This window comes from Aspergillus fumigatus, chromosome 4 (assembly GCF_000002655.1).
Source record: "Aspergillus fumigatus Af293 chromosome 4, whole genome shotgun sequence".
Taxonomy (NCBI): Eukaryota; Fungi; Ascomycota; class Eurotiomycetes; order Eurotiales; family Aspergillaceae; genus Aspergillus; species Aspergillus fumigatus.
The window spans coordinates 2,632,047-2,645,505 of NC_007197.1; the positions used below are offsets into that span (position 1 = coordinate 2,632,047).

General features: G+C 50.7%; 4 protein-coding genes across 4 annotated transcripts; 2 read left to right on the forward strand and 2 right to left on the reverse strand.

Moving 5' to 3' along the window:
- Window positions 1-1,469: 1,469 nt before the first annotated feature.
- On the forward strand, window positions 1,470-4,261 carry prtT (Zn(II)2Cys6 transcription factor domain-containing protein; the record flags this gene model as incomplete). Its single annotated transcript, XM_746721.1, has 6 exons — window positions 1,470-1,700; window positions 2,087-2,340; window positions 2,458-2,859; window positions 2,928-3,353; window positions 3,409-3,638; window positions 3,714-4,261. 6 exons carry the CDS (start codon window positions 1,470-1,472, stop codon window positions 4,259-4,261), a joined length of 2,091 nt encoding a protein of 696 aa, XP_751814.1.
- Window positions 4,262-4,878: 617 nt separating this feature from the next.
- Window positions 4,879-6,804, reverse strand: AFUA_4G10130 (alpha-amylase; the record flags this gene model as incomplete). The annotated part of the gene is made up of 9 exons (XM_077804629.1): window positions 4,879-5,160; window positions 5,221-5,461; window positions 5,520-5,666; window positions 5,721-5,883; window positions 5,940-6,168; window positions 6,215-6,323; window positions 6,379-6,494; window positions 6,550-6,588; window positions 6,643-6,804. 9 exons carry the CDS (start codon window positions 6,802-6,804, stop codon window positions 4,879-4,881), a joined length of 1,488 nt encoding a protein of 495 aa, XP_077660772.1.
- A 476-nt stretch (window positions 6,805-7,280) lies between these two features.
- AFUA_4G10140 (putative glucoamylase/glucan 1,4-alpha-glucosidase) lies at window positions 7,281-8,458 on the forward strand (the record flags this gene model as incomplete). The annotated part of the gene is made up of 3 exons (XM_746719.1): window positions 7,281-7,767; window positions 7,829-8,115; window positions 8,174-8,458. 3 exons carry the CDS (start codon window positions 7,281-7,283, stop codon window positions 8,456-8,458), a joined length of 1,059 nt encoding a protein of 352 aa, XP_751812.1.
- A 56-nt stretch (window positions 8,459-8,514) lies between these two features.
- Window positions 8,515-12,100, reverse strand: AFUA_4G10150 (glycoside hydrolase family 31 protein; the record flags this gene model as incomplete). Its single annotated transcript, XM_746718.2, has 5 exons — window positions 11,151-12,100; window positions 10,676-11,083; window positions 10,443-10,613; window positions 8,686-10,371; window positions 8,515-8,611 (listed from the first exon to the last, which is right to left on the reverse strand). Exons 1-5 carry the CDS (start codon window positions 11,912-11,914, stop codon window positions 8,515-8,517), a joined length of 3,126 nt encoding a protein of 1,041 aa, XP_751811.2. The 5' UTR covers window positions 11,915-12,100.
- Between the last annotated feature and the right edge of the window lie 1,359 nt (window positions 12,101-13,459).

Consider the following 13,459-nt stretch of genomic DNA (forward strand, 5'->3'; position numbering starts at 1 on the left):
TCGTTTTCAAAGGTCAATTGGACGCATTATTGCGCGATAGCATGTGAGACATGTCTTTTCGATGCAACCATTTTATCAAAACCGAGGGGTGGCACGCAGTATGTGAGCTGCCAATGTCCATGCCAGCGTCCCACTGGCCCACTTGGATAACACGATGGAGAGAGAAACGAGGGCTGGCTTAGCGTCCATCGCAAAAATGGATAACTATTGGCTGGCATCCATCCTTGCAGGGGCCCTGTCGCCTGTTCTGTCACTTAAAAGCACACTAAGCATGATCCTGGTTCTTCAAGACCGCCAGTTCATGCTCCAGGTGCCTTGTCCAACAAAATACCTCACAGGACAGGTGAGGAGATTGGCACATGCTAGCGGCACGAACTAGCCCAAAACGCACCTTTTGTCCTTACGCTCAGACATCTGCTGTTGCTTGCTGCTTGCCACCTTCCAAAATAAGCTATGCGCCGGCGACCGAGGTAGAATGCTGCGCTAAGATTGCTTAACAGAATCTCGGCACTAATAAAAGCCTCTTGGCATTGCCTGTACCTTTCCAGCAGGTAGGACTTTGGTGTTTTCCCAAATTGAAGAGTAAGTTCGGACTGGCCTTTTTCCTGATTAGACAGGAGTTATGATCTTCTGGCTAAAGTGATCCGGAGCCCTGACTTTCAATTACCAAATACTCTGTCTCATAAAAGTCTGAGACTTTTCATGCGGGGATGCCGGTAACATCCTAGCAGGGTCCACAAGTCAGCTGTTATTGTCCGGTGCCTGTCGGGTTGGCCAATGGCACAGTGTTGACCAATGCGACTTTACAACGTGTTTTCACTGGACAGTCGAACCCCTGTCTTGCACTACTGATCACTGAATCCCAAAAAGTGAAGGCTTTTCGTCAAGTACCTGACCGTGGGCTGCAGCAGGACAAGTGCAGAAGCGAATCAGGATTCCAGGCGAAGCCATTTCTCCATAACTAATTGATGAACAGTGACATCTCTCCAACCAGTCTGCTCAGAAGCTTCCCATGGTTTACAGCCCGAACATGGAAGTTGCATCGACTACCATATGCAACCCTCCTATTGGAACGGATTGAAATTAATCTCCGACCAGGCAGTAGCCGGCAAAATTATTACCGTAACTAGCCGTTTTATTCCACGTCAAGATCACAGCATCGGCGGTCTGGGATAGATAATGGCTATCTTCGCACTGGTTGGTTCGATATAGATACATCTCGGCGACGATCGCGCCTGGTCACTAGTCATGCTTCGCCATCGCAGGCGTCCAAGACTGATTTGCATGATTTCCCCTATTTGGGTTGGCCATACTAAATTTAACTGTATGGTCTCTTTCAAACCCACAAGGGTGATAGCGAAACAGAAGAGACAAGTGAAGGGAAATTTGATTAAGGATGATTAGACGGGACCAGACAGAGGCCCATCGATATCGCTGCTCCACTGTGGAAAATTTAAGACTCAACCGCCATGATGCACATCCAGACCCTCCGCAAGATTACCATCTTGGATGTTCAAGATAAGCAACGTTGTTTATCAACAAATCAGAATGTCCCGGACAATGTCTTCCAACTAATTGCGTGCTGGTGCTACTTTCCTCCTTTTCTTTCCATCGCTAAAATCAAACCCCTCATTGCTCTGAAAGCGGGAATTTCAGAGAACCCGGTTCTCATCGGATGCAGGAGGATCAAGATGGCGCATGTCAGTCAACCCCTCTTTGACTGCAGCCAGCAAAGTATCGTTACCACCTTCTTCCGCCTGTTTCTACTTTTCTAGAAGCCCGCTAGAGGCGCCTCTTGGTGGCATCGCGCCCCTGATTAGCTTTTACCCCAGGTTCAAGATAGGTTGGCCGGCCGTGGCGGCGCAGAACACCTAACTACCAGTGGAGTCTATTTCGTCAACGGCTAGCAAGCTAACACCATTTCATTCCCCTAGCCCATCATGGCCTGTTAAAAAGGCAATTGTCTCGCTCCACATGTCCAAGCTACTTAATGATTTGCGCTGGATCTTTTGTTTTCTGGATTCCCACACCCGTCCGTTCCCTCTCCGCCTATTAGATAGTCATTTGTCGGCTGCTGATCCATCAGTGCCCATACTCTGAGGCCATGACGCGCACCACTTCTGTTGAAGATGTCAAATTTGAGATCCCCGCGTGGGACAACTCGAATGTTGATGTCGCTGACGGCAGCGGCCGACCAGAATCCAGTACCAGCGGCGACACAATACGTCCAAAAGGTCGCATACGACGATCAATGACGGCTTGTAATACTTGTCGCAAGCTGAAGACCCGGTGCGATTTAGATCCACGCGGTCATGCTTGCCGCCGCTGTCTCTCCTTGAGGTTCGTACCATAGAGACTCTACACTGAAGGATACGAGACGTTCAAAATCCCGAAGATCTCTGTTGCTTCAATTGGCCGGCTGGGATCGAATTTTTGCTGAACATGCTTTCCTCGCAGGATAGAGTGCAAGCTGCCTGAGACAGCTGAGCGCTTTCAAGATAATGCTTCAATGTGGTCGGATGCCACAGCAGCTATTCCGTCCATTGAAGAGCGCCTCATCTCGCTGGAACGAAGTATGACAGAAATGACCAGCATGATGCGACGGATGATGGACCGGTCACCCAGTATATCTGGCAGCTCGGTATCCATGCTGACAAGGAGTGGTATCACTGATGAGACCGCTTCGATCGAAGGGAGTCAATCGTCCTCCTTCGCTCCTAGACCTATCCGTCTCTTTCAGGACCTGCAGTCCGACTTCACGGGTGAGGCAAATGTCCTACCTGCGGATTCAAGGTCACTCGGTGATCTTTTCACCAAGGGAATTATCGACCCTAAATTATCTCAGAAATTAATTCAGTTGTATGCAACCTTTCTCGTCTGATTTTGATCCGTCTGAGGATCTCTCCGCTAATCTACTCATTCCAAAGGTTTGTTGATCATTTTGGGATCTGGATCTCGGTCGACAATCCATCAGATATTCATAATGAGTTGAGAGCTACAGATCCGCTGCTCTATAGTACAGCTTGTCTGTTAGCATCTCGCTACGTCCCCGGTATACCATTATCCGTAATCCATGCTATGTATCTTCAGATACGGCATGCAACAGTCAATGTTCTCTGGAATAAGACACCCCTCAAGCACGAAACTCTTCAGGCTCTTGCTCTTCTTGCCTTATGGCCTACAGCAGTACAAAAGGAGACTCCGATGGATAGTTGGTTGCTGAGCGGGATCTCGATCAACCACGCTATCATTTCCTTTGACTTTCTCAACCATGCTCCGTCCGATCTTATTGTGGACAATGACATGGTCGCGAAACTCCGCGTGTGGAATGCTCTATGCCTGACTCAGTTACAGTATGTATTCACCGTATTCAAGGGTTTACACGGCATTTGCTAAGTAGGCCTCTAGGTCTGCCATTGGAAACGCTCGCCCCTTTCACATACAGCAGAGGTACCTCGAGCATTGTCCACGACTGCTTGAGCACCCAGCTGCTACATTTGAAGACGGAAAAATTGTGGCAGAGATCCAGTTATATCTGATCGCCCTAAAGTTGCAGAATTTCAGCCACCGTATGCGGCTGGGAGACTTTGAATACGAGGAAATCGAACGTTGGAAGATGGAGTGGGCACATCTCTTAAGTAAATAACCACCGAAGTCTGTCACAGGAGGTGCCCTAACTGATTGAGCAGCTGGCGAGCAACATTCGACATTAGAGCTTAGCCTCTGGTATTGCCAACTACTACTCTATCGAACCGCAATGAGGTTCCATTGGGAGTCCGAACACCTCATCTCAGAAATCCTTCGAAATTCGCGCCTCATCCTCTCAAAATTCCTATTGGTCCGGTTTCCGAACGCACTCGCCTTCCCAGATCAGATATACTACATCGTGGGCTACGCCGCCCTAAATCTCTGCGACTTTAGCCCGATGGATCCGCTTATCGACCAAGTCCAAACCTTCCTGCTGCATCTGTCACCGAACGAAGATCACATCGCCTACCGCTTCTCATATACAATCACAGAGCTCAAGCGCCGCTGCGCAACAGGGCCTAACCCCCACAATGTAGTCAAAGGTGCGTTCGGGGATACTCGGAAACTGAGCATGGGACAGCAGATACCCTTCATGAATCCATTGATGGATACCATGATGGGGGAGTACGGTGGCTTAGAGCATCTCATACCCGAAGTTCCTCCAAACTCCTTGCCCGACATGCTCACCAGTGTAGCTGGTGAGCTGCAAGCGTTTCGTACAGCGATTCTTTGATATTGTCAATCATACATGGAATTCTTGCATGCACCGTGACCAATACGGATGCGCCTCGTGTGCGAACAGCCGTCCGTACAGCGCGGCATTAATGTATTTAGTTATCTCTTTCCACAGCGTGAAGCAGGCTTCACCTCCCTGCGTCGGGCGATTTTCAACCCTGTTTTTAACTCCATTTCGTCAATTTAATTGTGAAACCCGCTCTGGCTTCCTGGCGCTAGGTTTCATTGGGTGTAATCATAGACGTTTTAAAGTCGATCGATGCTTCGTTTGGAGGCGTAACGACTGAGGTAGGTAGGAGACTTTAGTCGTTTAGGCTGTAGTGGCCATAGTCTTTGAATCCTCTTTGAAAGCCAAATAGGCACGAACGTCTGAACCTCGATCGCAAGGGGTCCATTGTCCAACAATGAACCCTCGAGGGTCACTTGGTCCTCACTGAGATATATGTTATTCTTCCGCGATATACATTCTACTGTAGCAGTGCTAGCCCTATTAATCGATATAAAAGAATGCAGGCATGCAATTCCCTATATACGTATATATTTTCCTAAATAGAACGCACGAAGATTGGATGCCAGTGAAAGTCCCCAGAGAATCCATATTGCGATGGCTGCTGCTCAAGTACAAACAGTACTTCCGTTCAGCCCAGCCGTTGGGTAAAACACCCGGGGCAAGCCACTAGCCATGGAAACGGGGACCTTTTTGTCTGAGCCCACGGTCACCGTGGTGCAGGAGAACATCTCAGTCAGTTGTTGTCCGGCCTCATAGCCTGTTCCACCCAATGAGAGCGTGTAAGAGCTTCCAGAAGCACCGAGGTTCGAGAGGACGGTGATGATCTGCGCTCCGTCGGAGCCTTTTCGCATGGCGATGGTGGAGGTATCTTTGTAGATGGGGTTATTCTGTGGGTTGAGTAAGCCCTGCTTGATCGTATGGTCCTTCCGTGAGTGAGAGCCTCGTACCTTATAAGTCACGTATCCCGGGTCCTTGCTAATGGCGTGACTCCGGATGGCGTTTGCTGTCGCGATGAGCTTGTATAGGTCACTCGTTGTCGAGTAGCCGGATAGCCAGACTGCCTCACGGTTTGCGGGATCCGCGCCGCCGCTGTAATGTTGCTCCTGGCCGGCGTAGATGATTGGGATTCCATCGGAGAAGATGATGAATGCTGCGGCGTTTTTAGCGAGGGCCATGTCCTTGGTATACCTGCGAGCGGGGATTCATCAGGACGCTGGAATGACAATGAGTCTAGGAAGAAACTTACGATGCGAACCGGGGAGTATCGTGATTTTCGACAAAGGTGCCCAACAGCGTCGAATCGGCGCACTGCGACTTGACCGTGTTGATCATATCGTAGAGGCTGCTCATACTGCCACTTGTGGATTGGAAGGCTTTCAGAAGCGGATAATATCTGCTCTAATTAGATCCGCAGCCATGGACAGGTTCATATGCTTATGCGACTTACATAGGGTAATTCAGCACCCCGTCCAGGACCTCTTGGTAGGGACAAGTGTACGCTGGATCTCCATCAAATACCTCCCCGATACAGTAGACGCCTGCGGCGTCATTGAATCCCGGCCAGAAATCGCTCTGGACGTGCTTCACAGTGTCAATTCGTAGGCCGTCGACTGTAGCATATCAGTCAATTCTTGTTTTTGTGCAGATACCAAGAGTCCGTCCTTACTGGAATAATTAGACACTAAAGAGTTCACCCAATTGTACCAAATCTTTTGAACATCCGGATTTGTAGTATCAAGATCGGGTAAAGGAACCGAATTGTCCCCCAACCAGCAATTTTCCACGTCTGTCTGATTATCGTAATTGCTGATGAAGCACAATGGGTGGAAGGAGGTCTGGGAGTTGAAGGGGTTGAAGACACTATAGTCGACCGAATCGCCTGCACCGGCATATCCCTGGTTCAATCAGCAAGCAGCACATCAATGGGCTGATCCAGCGAACCATGTGATTGGCAACAACATCGACCATGAGATACATGCCCCTGTCATGAAGAGCTGACGCCAGGGCTTTCAGGTCGTCAGCGGTCCCATAGTTGGAATTGACCGAATAACTTACCGAGTCAGCAAAAAGCTAATACGAGACTGTGGGGATGACTTGATGCTCACATGTCTTGCTGCCAGTACCCGTGGTATGCAGTGCCTTCCGACGTATCCTGGGGAAGTTGCTTGGTGACTGGGGTTATCCAAATTGCTGTAAAGCCCATGCCTTGTATGTAATCGAGCTATATTGACCCAATCAGCCATTGTTACACTCTTACTCTCCACACTAGTTCTGACTTGTTCAATAATGCCTTGCCATGTACCACCACAATACTCCTATTTCACGTGTCAGTACACTGTGGCTTGTGAAGGGAGGCTCGTGTAGCTGACTCGAGCACTAGTATCACACGAGGCCGTTGTGGAACCGTCAGTCCTTGCGAATCGATCCGTGAGTAAGAAATAGATGGACTGGGATCGCCATTGCGCTGGAGTGGCCGCCAAAGCTGTTCCAGCAAGGCAAGAAAGAAAAAAGGATGACCAGCGTATATGCATGCTGATCGTGCTATACACTCGACAAATACGTAATCTCGTCTCTTGTCAGGAAGGGGAAGAGCCAGGCAGAGGACTCATCTGGGGCCTTTTATAAGCCCTCAGACAAAGATGAAGCAGGATATCAACCGGCAGTATGGGGTAGATCACCACCAAATGCGTATTTCACGGCTTCCACCCATCTCGAATCGTCAACGATCAAGAGTTCTCACCGAATAACCTCAGAAGCGGATGATGGTGCCATTAAGGATTGAAATAAATTCCCAGTGAATGTCCGCCCCTGGTCATCCAGCATGACGATCTGCCGGTCGGTATTCAGTTTGTGGACTACTGCATCGCCCTTGCAGCGTCTATAGAGGAAGATCAACATCATCGTCAAACATAGCAGCTGATTCGACGCCACATATGGAAAATTGACCGATCGCATTTTGCACCGATATGCTGACGCGGGGAAGAGATGGTGATGTATCATATCCTGTATGCAGCAAGAAGGGGTCTCAGGTGGTTCGTCTCTTTCGGTCTTGGAGTGTGACCGCTCAGCTTCTCGTTTCAATTTTCCTTATTTCCCTACCATCATCATCATCATTATCATCATCATCATCACTGTGATCTATTCAAGGCAGTCATCGATAAGAGCATGTGAAAGTTGTGCATGCGAGGCAGTCTCCATCCGCCTTGATGAAATGAAAGATGAAACGCCGCGAATGACCGAGATGACAAGGAAGCCGTTCCTGACGATCGCCATAGGCGTCTTGACCACTGTCAGCGCTCTCTCGGACCCCGCTCAGATTGTGATTCCAGCAACAATAACACCCCAGACGACGGACCCCTTGGTGTCATGGTTAGCGCAAGAAACTTCATACGCCCTCGATGGTGTGTTAAACAATGTCGGACCGAACGGGGCTAAGGCAACTGGCGCTAGCTCTGGCATCATCATCGCTAGTCCTAGCCAAAGCAATCCGGACTGTGAGTAATTACTTCCTCCGTACCATTTCACTGCAACTGACTCGGCTGACCTGTGGTTGAGACTACTATACCTGGACTCGAGACGCCGCTCTCACCGTCAAATACCTCGTTGGTTCTTTTGCCGCCGATCACGATCCTGCAATCCAAAGGATCATAGAGGATTACGTAGAATCCCAGGCGCACTTGCAGACTGTCTCCAACCCTTCCGGAAATCTATCAAGCGGAGGCTTGGGGGAACCTAAGTTGAGGGTGGATGGATCGGCATTCCATGGCTCCTGGGGGCGTCCACAGAGTGATGGGCCTGCGCTGAGAGCAACAACACTGATATCCTACGCAAACTTGATGATTGTATGTTTTTGCTCTTTTCAATAAAGATTGAGCTTCCTAACTTCGTGTACTCTAATAGGATAATGGTTATTTCTCTACCGTTGAGTCAAGCATCTGGCCAATCATTCAGAATGACCTTTCCTATCTAACGGAGTTTTGGAACTCTTCTACTTTTGGTACGTTTGTGTGTTTCTCATACGGGAGGACCGTGATGTTGGATGCCGGGGAGGAGTTTGAATATAAATTCATTCGGAAAAGGGTGGGTGACGGTAAGGTAATCTGGGAAGAAGGCCAGAATCGAGCATTTGTGGTGCCGAGAGAGTGTGGCCCTTCCAATGCGACAATCAATGCCGTCTGGAGATGATGGTTTAATCCTCGTTATATATCTGCGCTTCGAAAAGTCCTACAGAGCTTTTGGGGCTACTGTGTTCGTTGCTCACGCATGGATCTATTGTCTCGGGCTACATTTTCCATAGCATGTCGTAGTATGCCTACAATCATGAGCTCAGCTATATTGCTATATCAATCTGATTAGCTATACAAATTATTAAATTATTCCTAAGAGACACGGGATGATCCGTAGCACGCTACCATTTCAGAATCCAGTGTCCAGCCCAGGCGCCATGGGGAGTCATGCTGTGCAATCCCTGCACAGACAGCACCTTGGTGGTAGTATTGTAGTGCACTGAGCCAGGGTGGACGTTGCGGCCGTTGAACGTCACAGCAGAAGGCTTCTCAGTCACGCCGAGGACAGTCACCTTATCCAGGCGGTTCTTCTCCTCCCAGGTACCCTTGACCGAGACCTTGATGCTCGAGGCTGTAGCCTGGAAGTCGACATCGAGAGTGCGGGACGGGTTGAGGCTGCTTCCGTCGTCAAGATACAGCGAGCCCAAGGCAGTCTGGTTGCCACTCAGAGCGACGAGTAGAGACCAGGGAGTGTTACGGGCGTCTCTGGTCGTGAGGGCGGGCTCCTGCATGGGCAGGATGCTGCCTCCACGGACATAGACGGGAATGTGGCCCAGCGGTGCGGGAATGGTGGCGTTGACGCCGGGTTTGGCGTCCACGGCGGTCTGGGTGTACCAGTCGTACCAGACTTCGCCTTTGCCGACGCCTGGGAACACGCCCTTGACGGTATCGGCGAGGGGCTCAAGCACGGGGACGACCATGATGGAAGGGCCGACCATGAACTGAGTGTCGACGGCGGCGAGGGACGGGTCCGTGGGGAACTCCCAGGCGAGAGCGCGCATGACGGTAGAGCCGGTGGTGTGGGCCTGGTGGAAAAGAGTGTAGAAGTAAGGTAGGAGGGAATAGCGGATCTTCATAGCGGCCTTGGAGGCTTGGGCGACAGAGGCCCAGCGGTAGGGTTCCTGGGGGATAGCCGCAAGGACATTGTGGTTGCGGTAGAAGGGGAAGAAGGCCGACAGCTGCATCCACCGGCTGCAAAGCTCCTCGTCAGTGTTGCCGTTGAAACCGCATGTATCCACGCCGAACATGGGAATACCGAATAGCGAGAACGACAGACCCTGCGAGATGGACAGGAACATGGACCCCCATTTGGAGTTGTTATCACCGCCCCAGTGACCGGCCCACTTGCCCGAGCCAGCAAAGGTAGACCGGCCAATGATGAAAGGTCGCTTCTCAGTGAAGACCTGGCGCAGTCCGTAGTAGGTAGCATTGAGGATCTGGTGGCCCCACAGACTGTGAACATCGTATTCCTGGACGCCGTCCACATGGGTGGAGTTGGGAGAAATGGCGTGCACGGCAAGGTCATGGCCCTCCTGAACATGATTAATCACATATGGAGGGTAGTTGACGTCGCGGACGCCCGGCGTGGGCGTCGTCCGCAGATACGATGTAGATGTTGACGTCGTGGCGGCTTGGGTAGCAGAAGCAGCCGAAGCCTGACTGGCAGAGGCGGCGGAGGCAGAGGCCGCTTCGGTAGAGTTCGTCACGTTGAAGGCCTCGGGGTAGTCGTAGCCGACATTGCCAGGTTCACCGGGAAGCTGGAATGGTGGGTGAACCGGATTCAGATGTAGCTTTCCTGTTCCACAGCTGCCCACGCAGAAAGAGGATACTTCGCTCATATCAATCCAGATGCCATCGAACGCAACCTTCTTTGACCAGATGACGAGTTCGTTGGCCCAGTAGTCAAATGCCTTGGGGTTGTGCCAATCGGGGAAGACAGTAAAGCCCGGCCACACTGCACCGATGTAGAGGGTGCCATCAGGGTTCTTGATAAAAACGTCATCCTTTGCCCCGCGAGCATAAGGCTCGTACCTGGAGTTCACACTTTCGTGAGAACTTGAACTTGACCATCTCACAAGGAGGATAAGATAATAAGGACTTACGCATCCAATGCATTGTCGGGGTTGGGAATATAGATTGCCGAGTCAACGATAGGAACCCAGTGTCGTCCCGACTTGTGCAGTTTGTTCAGAAATTCCTCGCCTTCATCGTAGGAGAACCGTTCGGGATCATTCTCAAAGTCCCGGTAGCCAAGCATGTAATCGATGTCGCTCCTGGAAGGAAGGTAAATAAAAGAAACTAGGACAATATGTAGAAACTCAGAAACCCGACTGACCAGATGTATTCCAGAGGAATCTCAAATCGCTCAAAGTTGTTGACTACTTCCTCGAGCTGAGACCAATTCTGGTAGCCCCAGCGGCATTGGTGGTATCCAAGGGCGCTGTACTGCTGCATTGCAGGAAGTCCAATAGTGGAGAGCTGGTAGCTCTTTGTGACGTCCGCTTGCGTGGGACCGGAGTAGAAAGTCAGATCGATGCTACCACCAATTGTGCGCCAGGTAATGTTGCGGGGCTGCAGGAGAACTTCCTGACCATGAGCGTTTCTCAGAAAGACACCGTGGGAGAATGATTCATGATCCTCCGACAAGTCCGCCTCGTCGGCGTTGACAAGCGAGTAGGACCCATTCGCGCCTTTGGTGTAGTATCGAGTGTCGAGGTAGAACGGATGCTGTCCATAGATGTTGCTGTGGAGAGCCGATTGTAAGCTTGTCGACTTCGTACATTAGATTTCAACCATGGCCAGCAACATACCTATCAATCGGGTCTCCCACATCCGCTGCATAGGTGGTCAGGGTCGCGTTTCTCAAGAGCCGCAGCTGGGCCATGCGCTCTCCCAGCCCGTACAGGTTGTAACCCTCAGGCAACGAAGAGACAAACTCGATAAACTGGTTCTCAAAGACCAAGACAGAGCCCTCGGTATCGAAGAGGACGTCTCCAGTAGCCTTGCGAATGACCTTGAGGTTGAAAGAAGGCTCGTTGGACCACTTCACTTCAAAGTCGCTTTGAGAGGCGGACACGCCAGGGCCATGAGCCCGGGGCACCAAATCTTCCGAGAGGAGGTACCAAGAAGCGTTGGAGGCATCCACGTGGGTAGGAACAACTTGGATATTCAGGCGGTCCTTGGCCAAATAATCCACTGTCAGAGACAGCGAATCAACGTCTGTCCCGTACACGTTGCATGGGTCACCCGCGAGCTGTAGGTTAGCGGTGAAACCATGGGATGTCTGGTGCACATCTGAGGCTGTGTAGCCCGGACACACAGACTGCGCGTCGACGGCAAGGGGATCGTCGATGTTGGCGATCAAGTGAGCGCCAACGTCAATAGAAGATGGTAAAGTGTATTGCGCCTGTGCTGAGGTTGCGGACGTGCTAGGCGCAAGCGAATGGCTTGCGCCATAGGCCGTGGGGAGGAGCCAGGCACTGGCGACGAGGCCCAGGACGCTGGCCATGGTGAGAGTCTCAGGGAAACAGGACCAAACCGTGTTGTTGCTGACCGAAAGAAACTTGAAGGTCATTTCCAGCGAGGGATCGTCACCTTTATATCATTTCCAGGTCCGAAGTATTTATTCTTCTTGCCTGGGTGACGGAACCCCACCTACATTACTGCTGTGCTGACAGGAAAGACTCTGCGAAGATCTCTGGGATACTGATGAAATACTCCGTCAAATGCCCGAGCAGATCTCCGCAAAGAAGATCCCAGAACTGGAAGCTGGGACGAGGAAGAAGCTTTCATCTCGCAGGACTATTTGGCATTGGCCTTCCTATTCTGGCTCTGTTGCTTGTCCACGCTAGGCTCGTGTGGGGGCTTAACCTAATTGGAGAAATGGACTGGGGCAAAGCTTAAGCACACGAAGAGGGAGGAGAAGGGACTGAGGCCGGAAAATCGTTCCTCCGAGCCCGGGGTTCGCGCCGGCGGTGGATACGGTGATGTTACCGTGTATCTTACAGCCGATATTCGAACCTGGGAACCCCGTACCTAACCTGCAGTACGGAGTACAATACAACAAAAATTACATGTCGGACCGAGAATATACGGGCGGACCCAGGGGAGACACCCGCAGTTCCCTCTTACTCCGCGGCATTTGCCACGTTCTAAACGTTATAATCAAATAATGTGGTGGGCGTATATAATCGTAACCAAGACAAAAACAAAAATTCCCTCAACCTTTGCCCTCTGTAATCACGTTGCAGGACAGGAAAAGGACCCTCATTGGTGACAGTGTCCTCCTCCTGAACACGAAGGTCCCTACCTGTAGCTTGCTCATAGATCATCTGATACCAGAGCCTTGATTGGCTGTGAGCCCGATAAATTCCCGAGGCAGTATGGAGTAGAAATACCTGAGTAATGTTGGTTGACGTTGCATGCGAATCATTGATAATATAACCCACTTGGACCTCTCGGTGAGGACCGTGAGACTGACATTGTCTGATCTCATCCGTATGGTTCAATGGGATACTCTGGATTCAATTCAGCATCACTCATCTCGTGGGTCAATCGTGTTTAAGCCCTTCTGTGGCGACCTGTGACGATGGATGTTCTCATATCCGATTACGGGAGCAATCACGAAACTGGAGCTGGAGGAGCCATCTCATGAATTCTATAACCGGCAAGTCATCAGCTCGTCATTTCGTGCTTGTCCTCGGCTTCCCGAAACCATCGTTTAAGGTGGATGTCAGCACGCCCCCCTCGGCAAATTAAACCCAAGCGAACAACGGCAGTTGTGGACTTCCGTTCGTTCTGTGTGGCTGTGGCCCTTTTTTTTTTGATTTAGTTAGTGCCTGACAAGGCGTCATTGTATTCTGGTCACACTTGTTGATGCCAACTCGAGCCTACGGAGTATGGCGACTAGGATACCTACGAGCACCCAATTTCGGATCCACTAGGTGCACCTAAACCAGGATGTATCATCATCACGTATAATGGTCTGACTCTTATCCCTGATGCCTTCTTTGTCTGCTACTTGAAGGGTCATGGCACAAAATAACGCATCCATACTACCATGTCTAATCGGTTGGTTCGTAGACCATGCTGCCATTAGCCCCTTTACTCAACCCCTCTT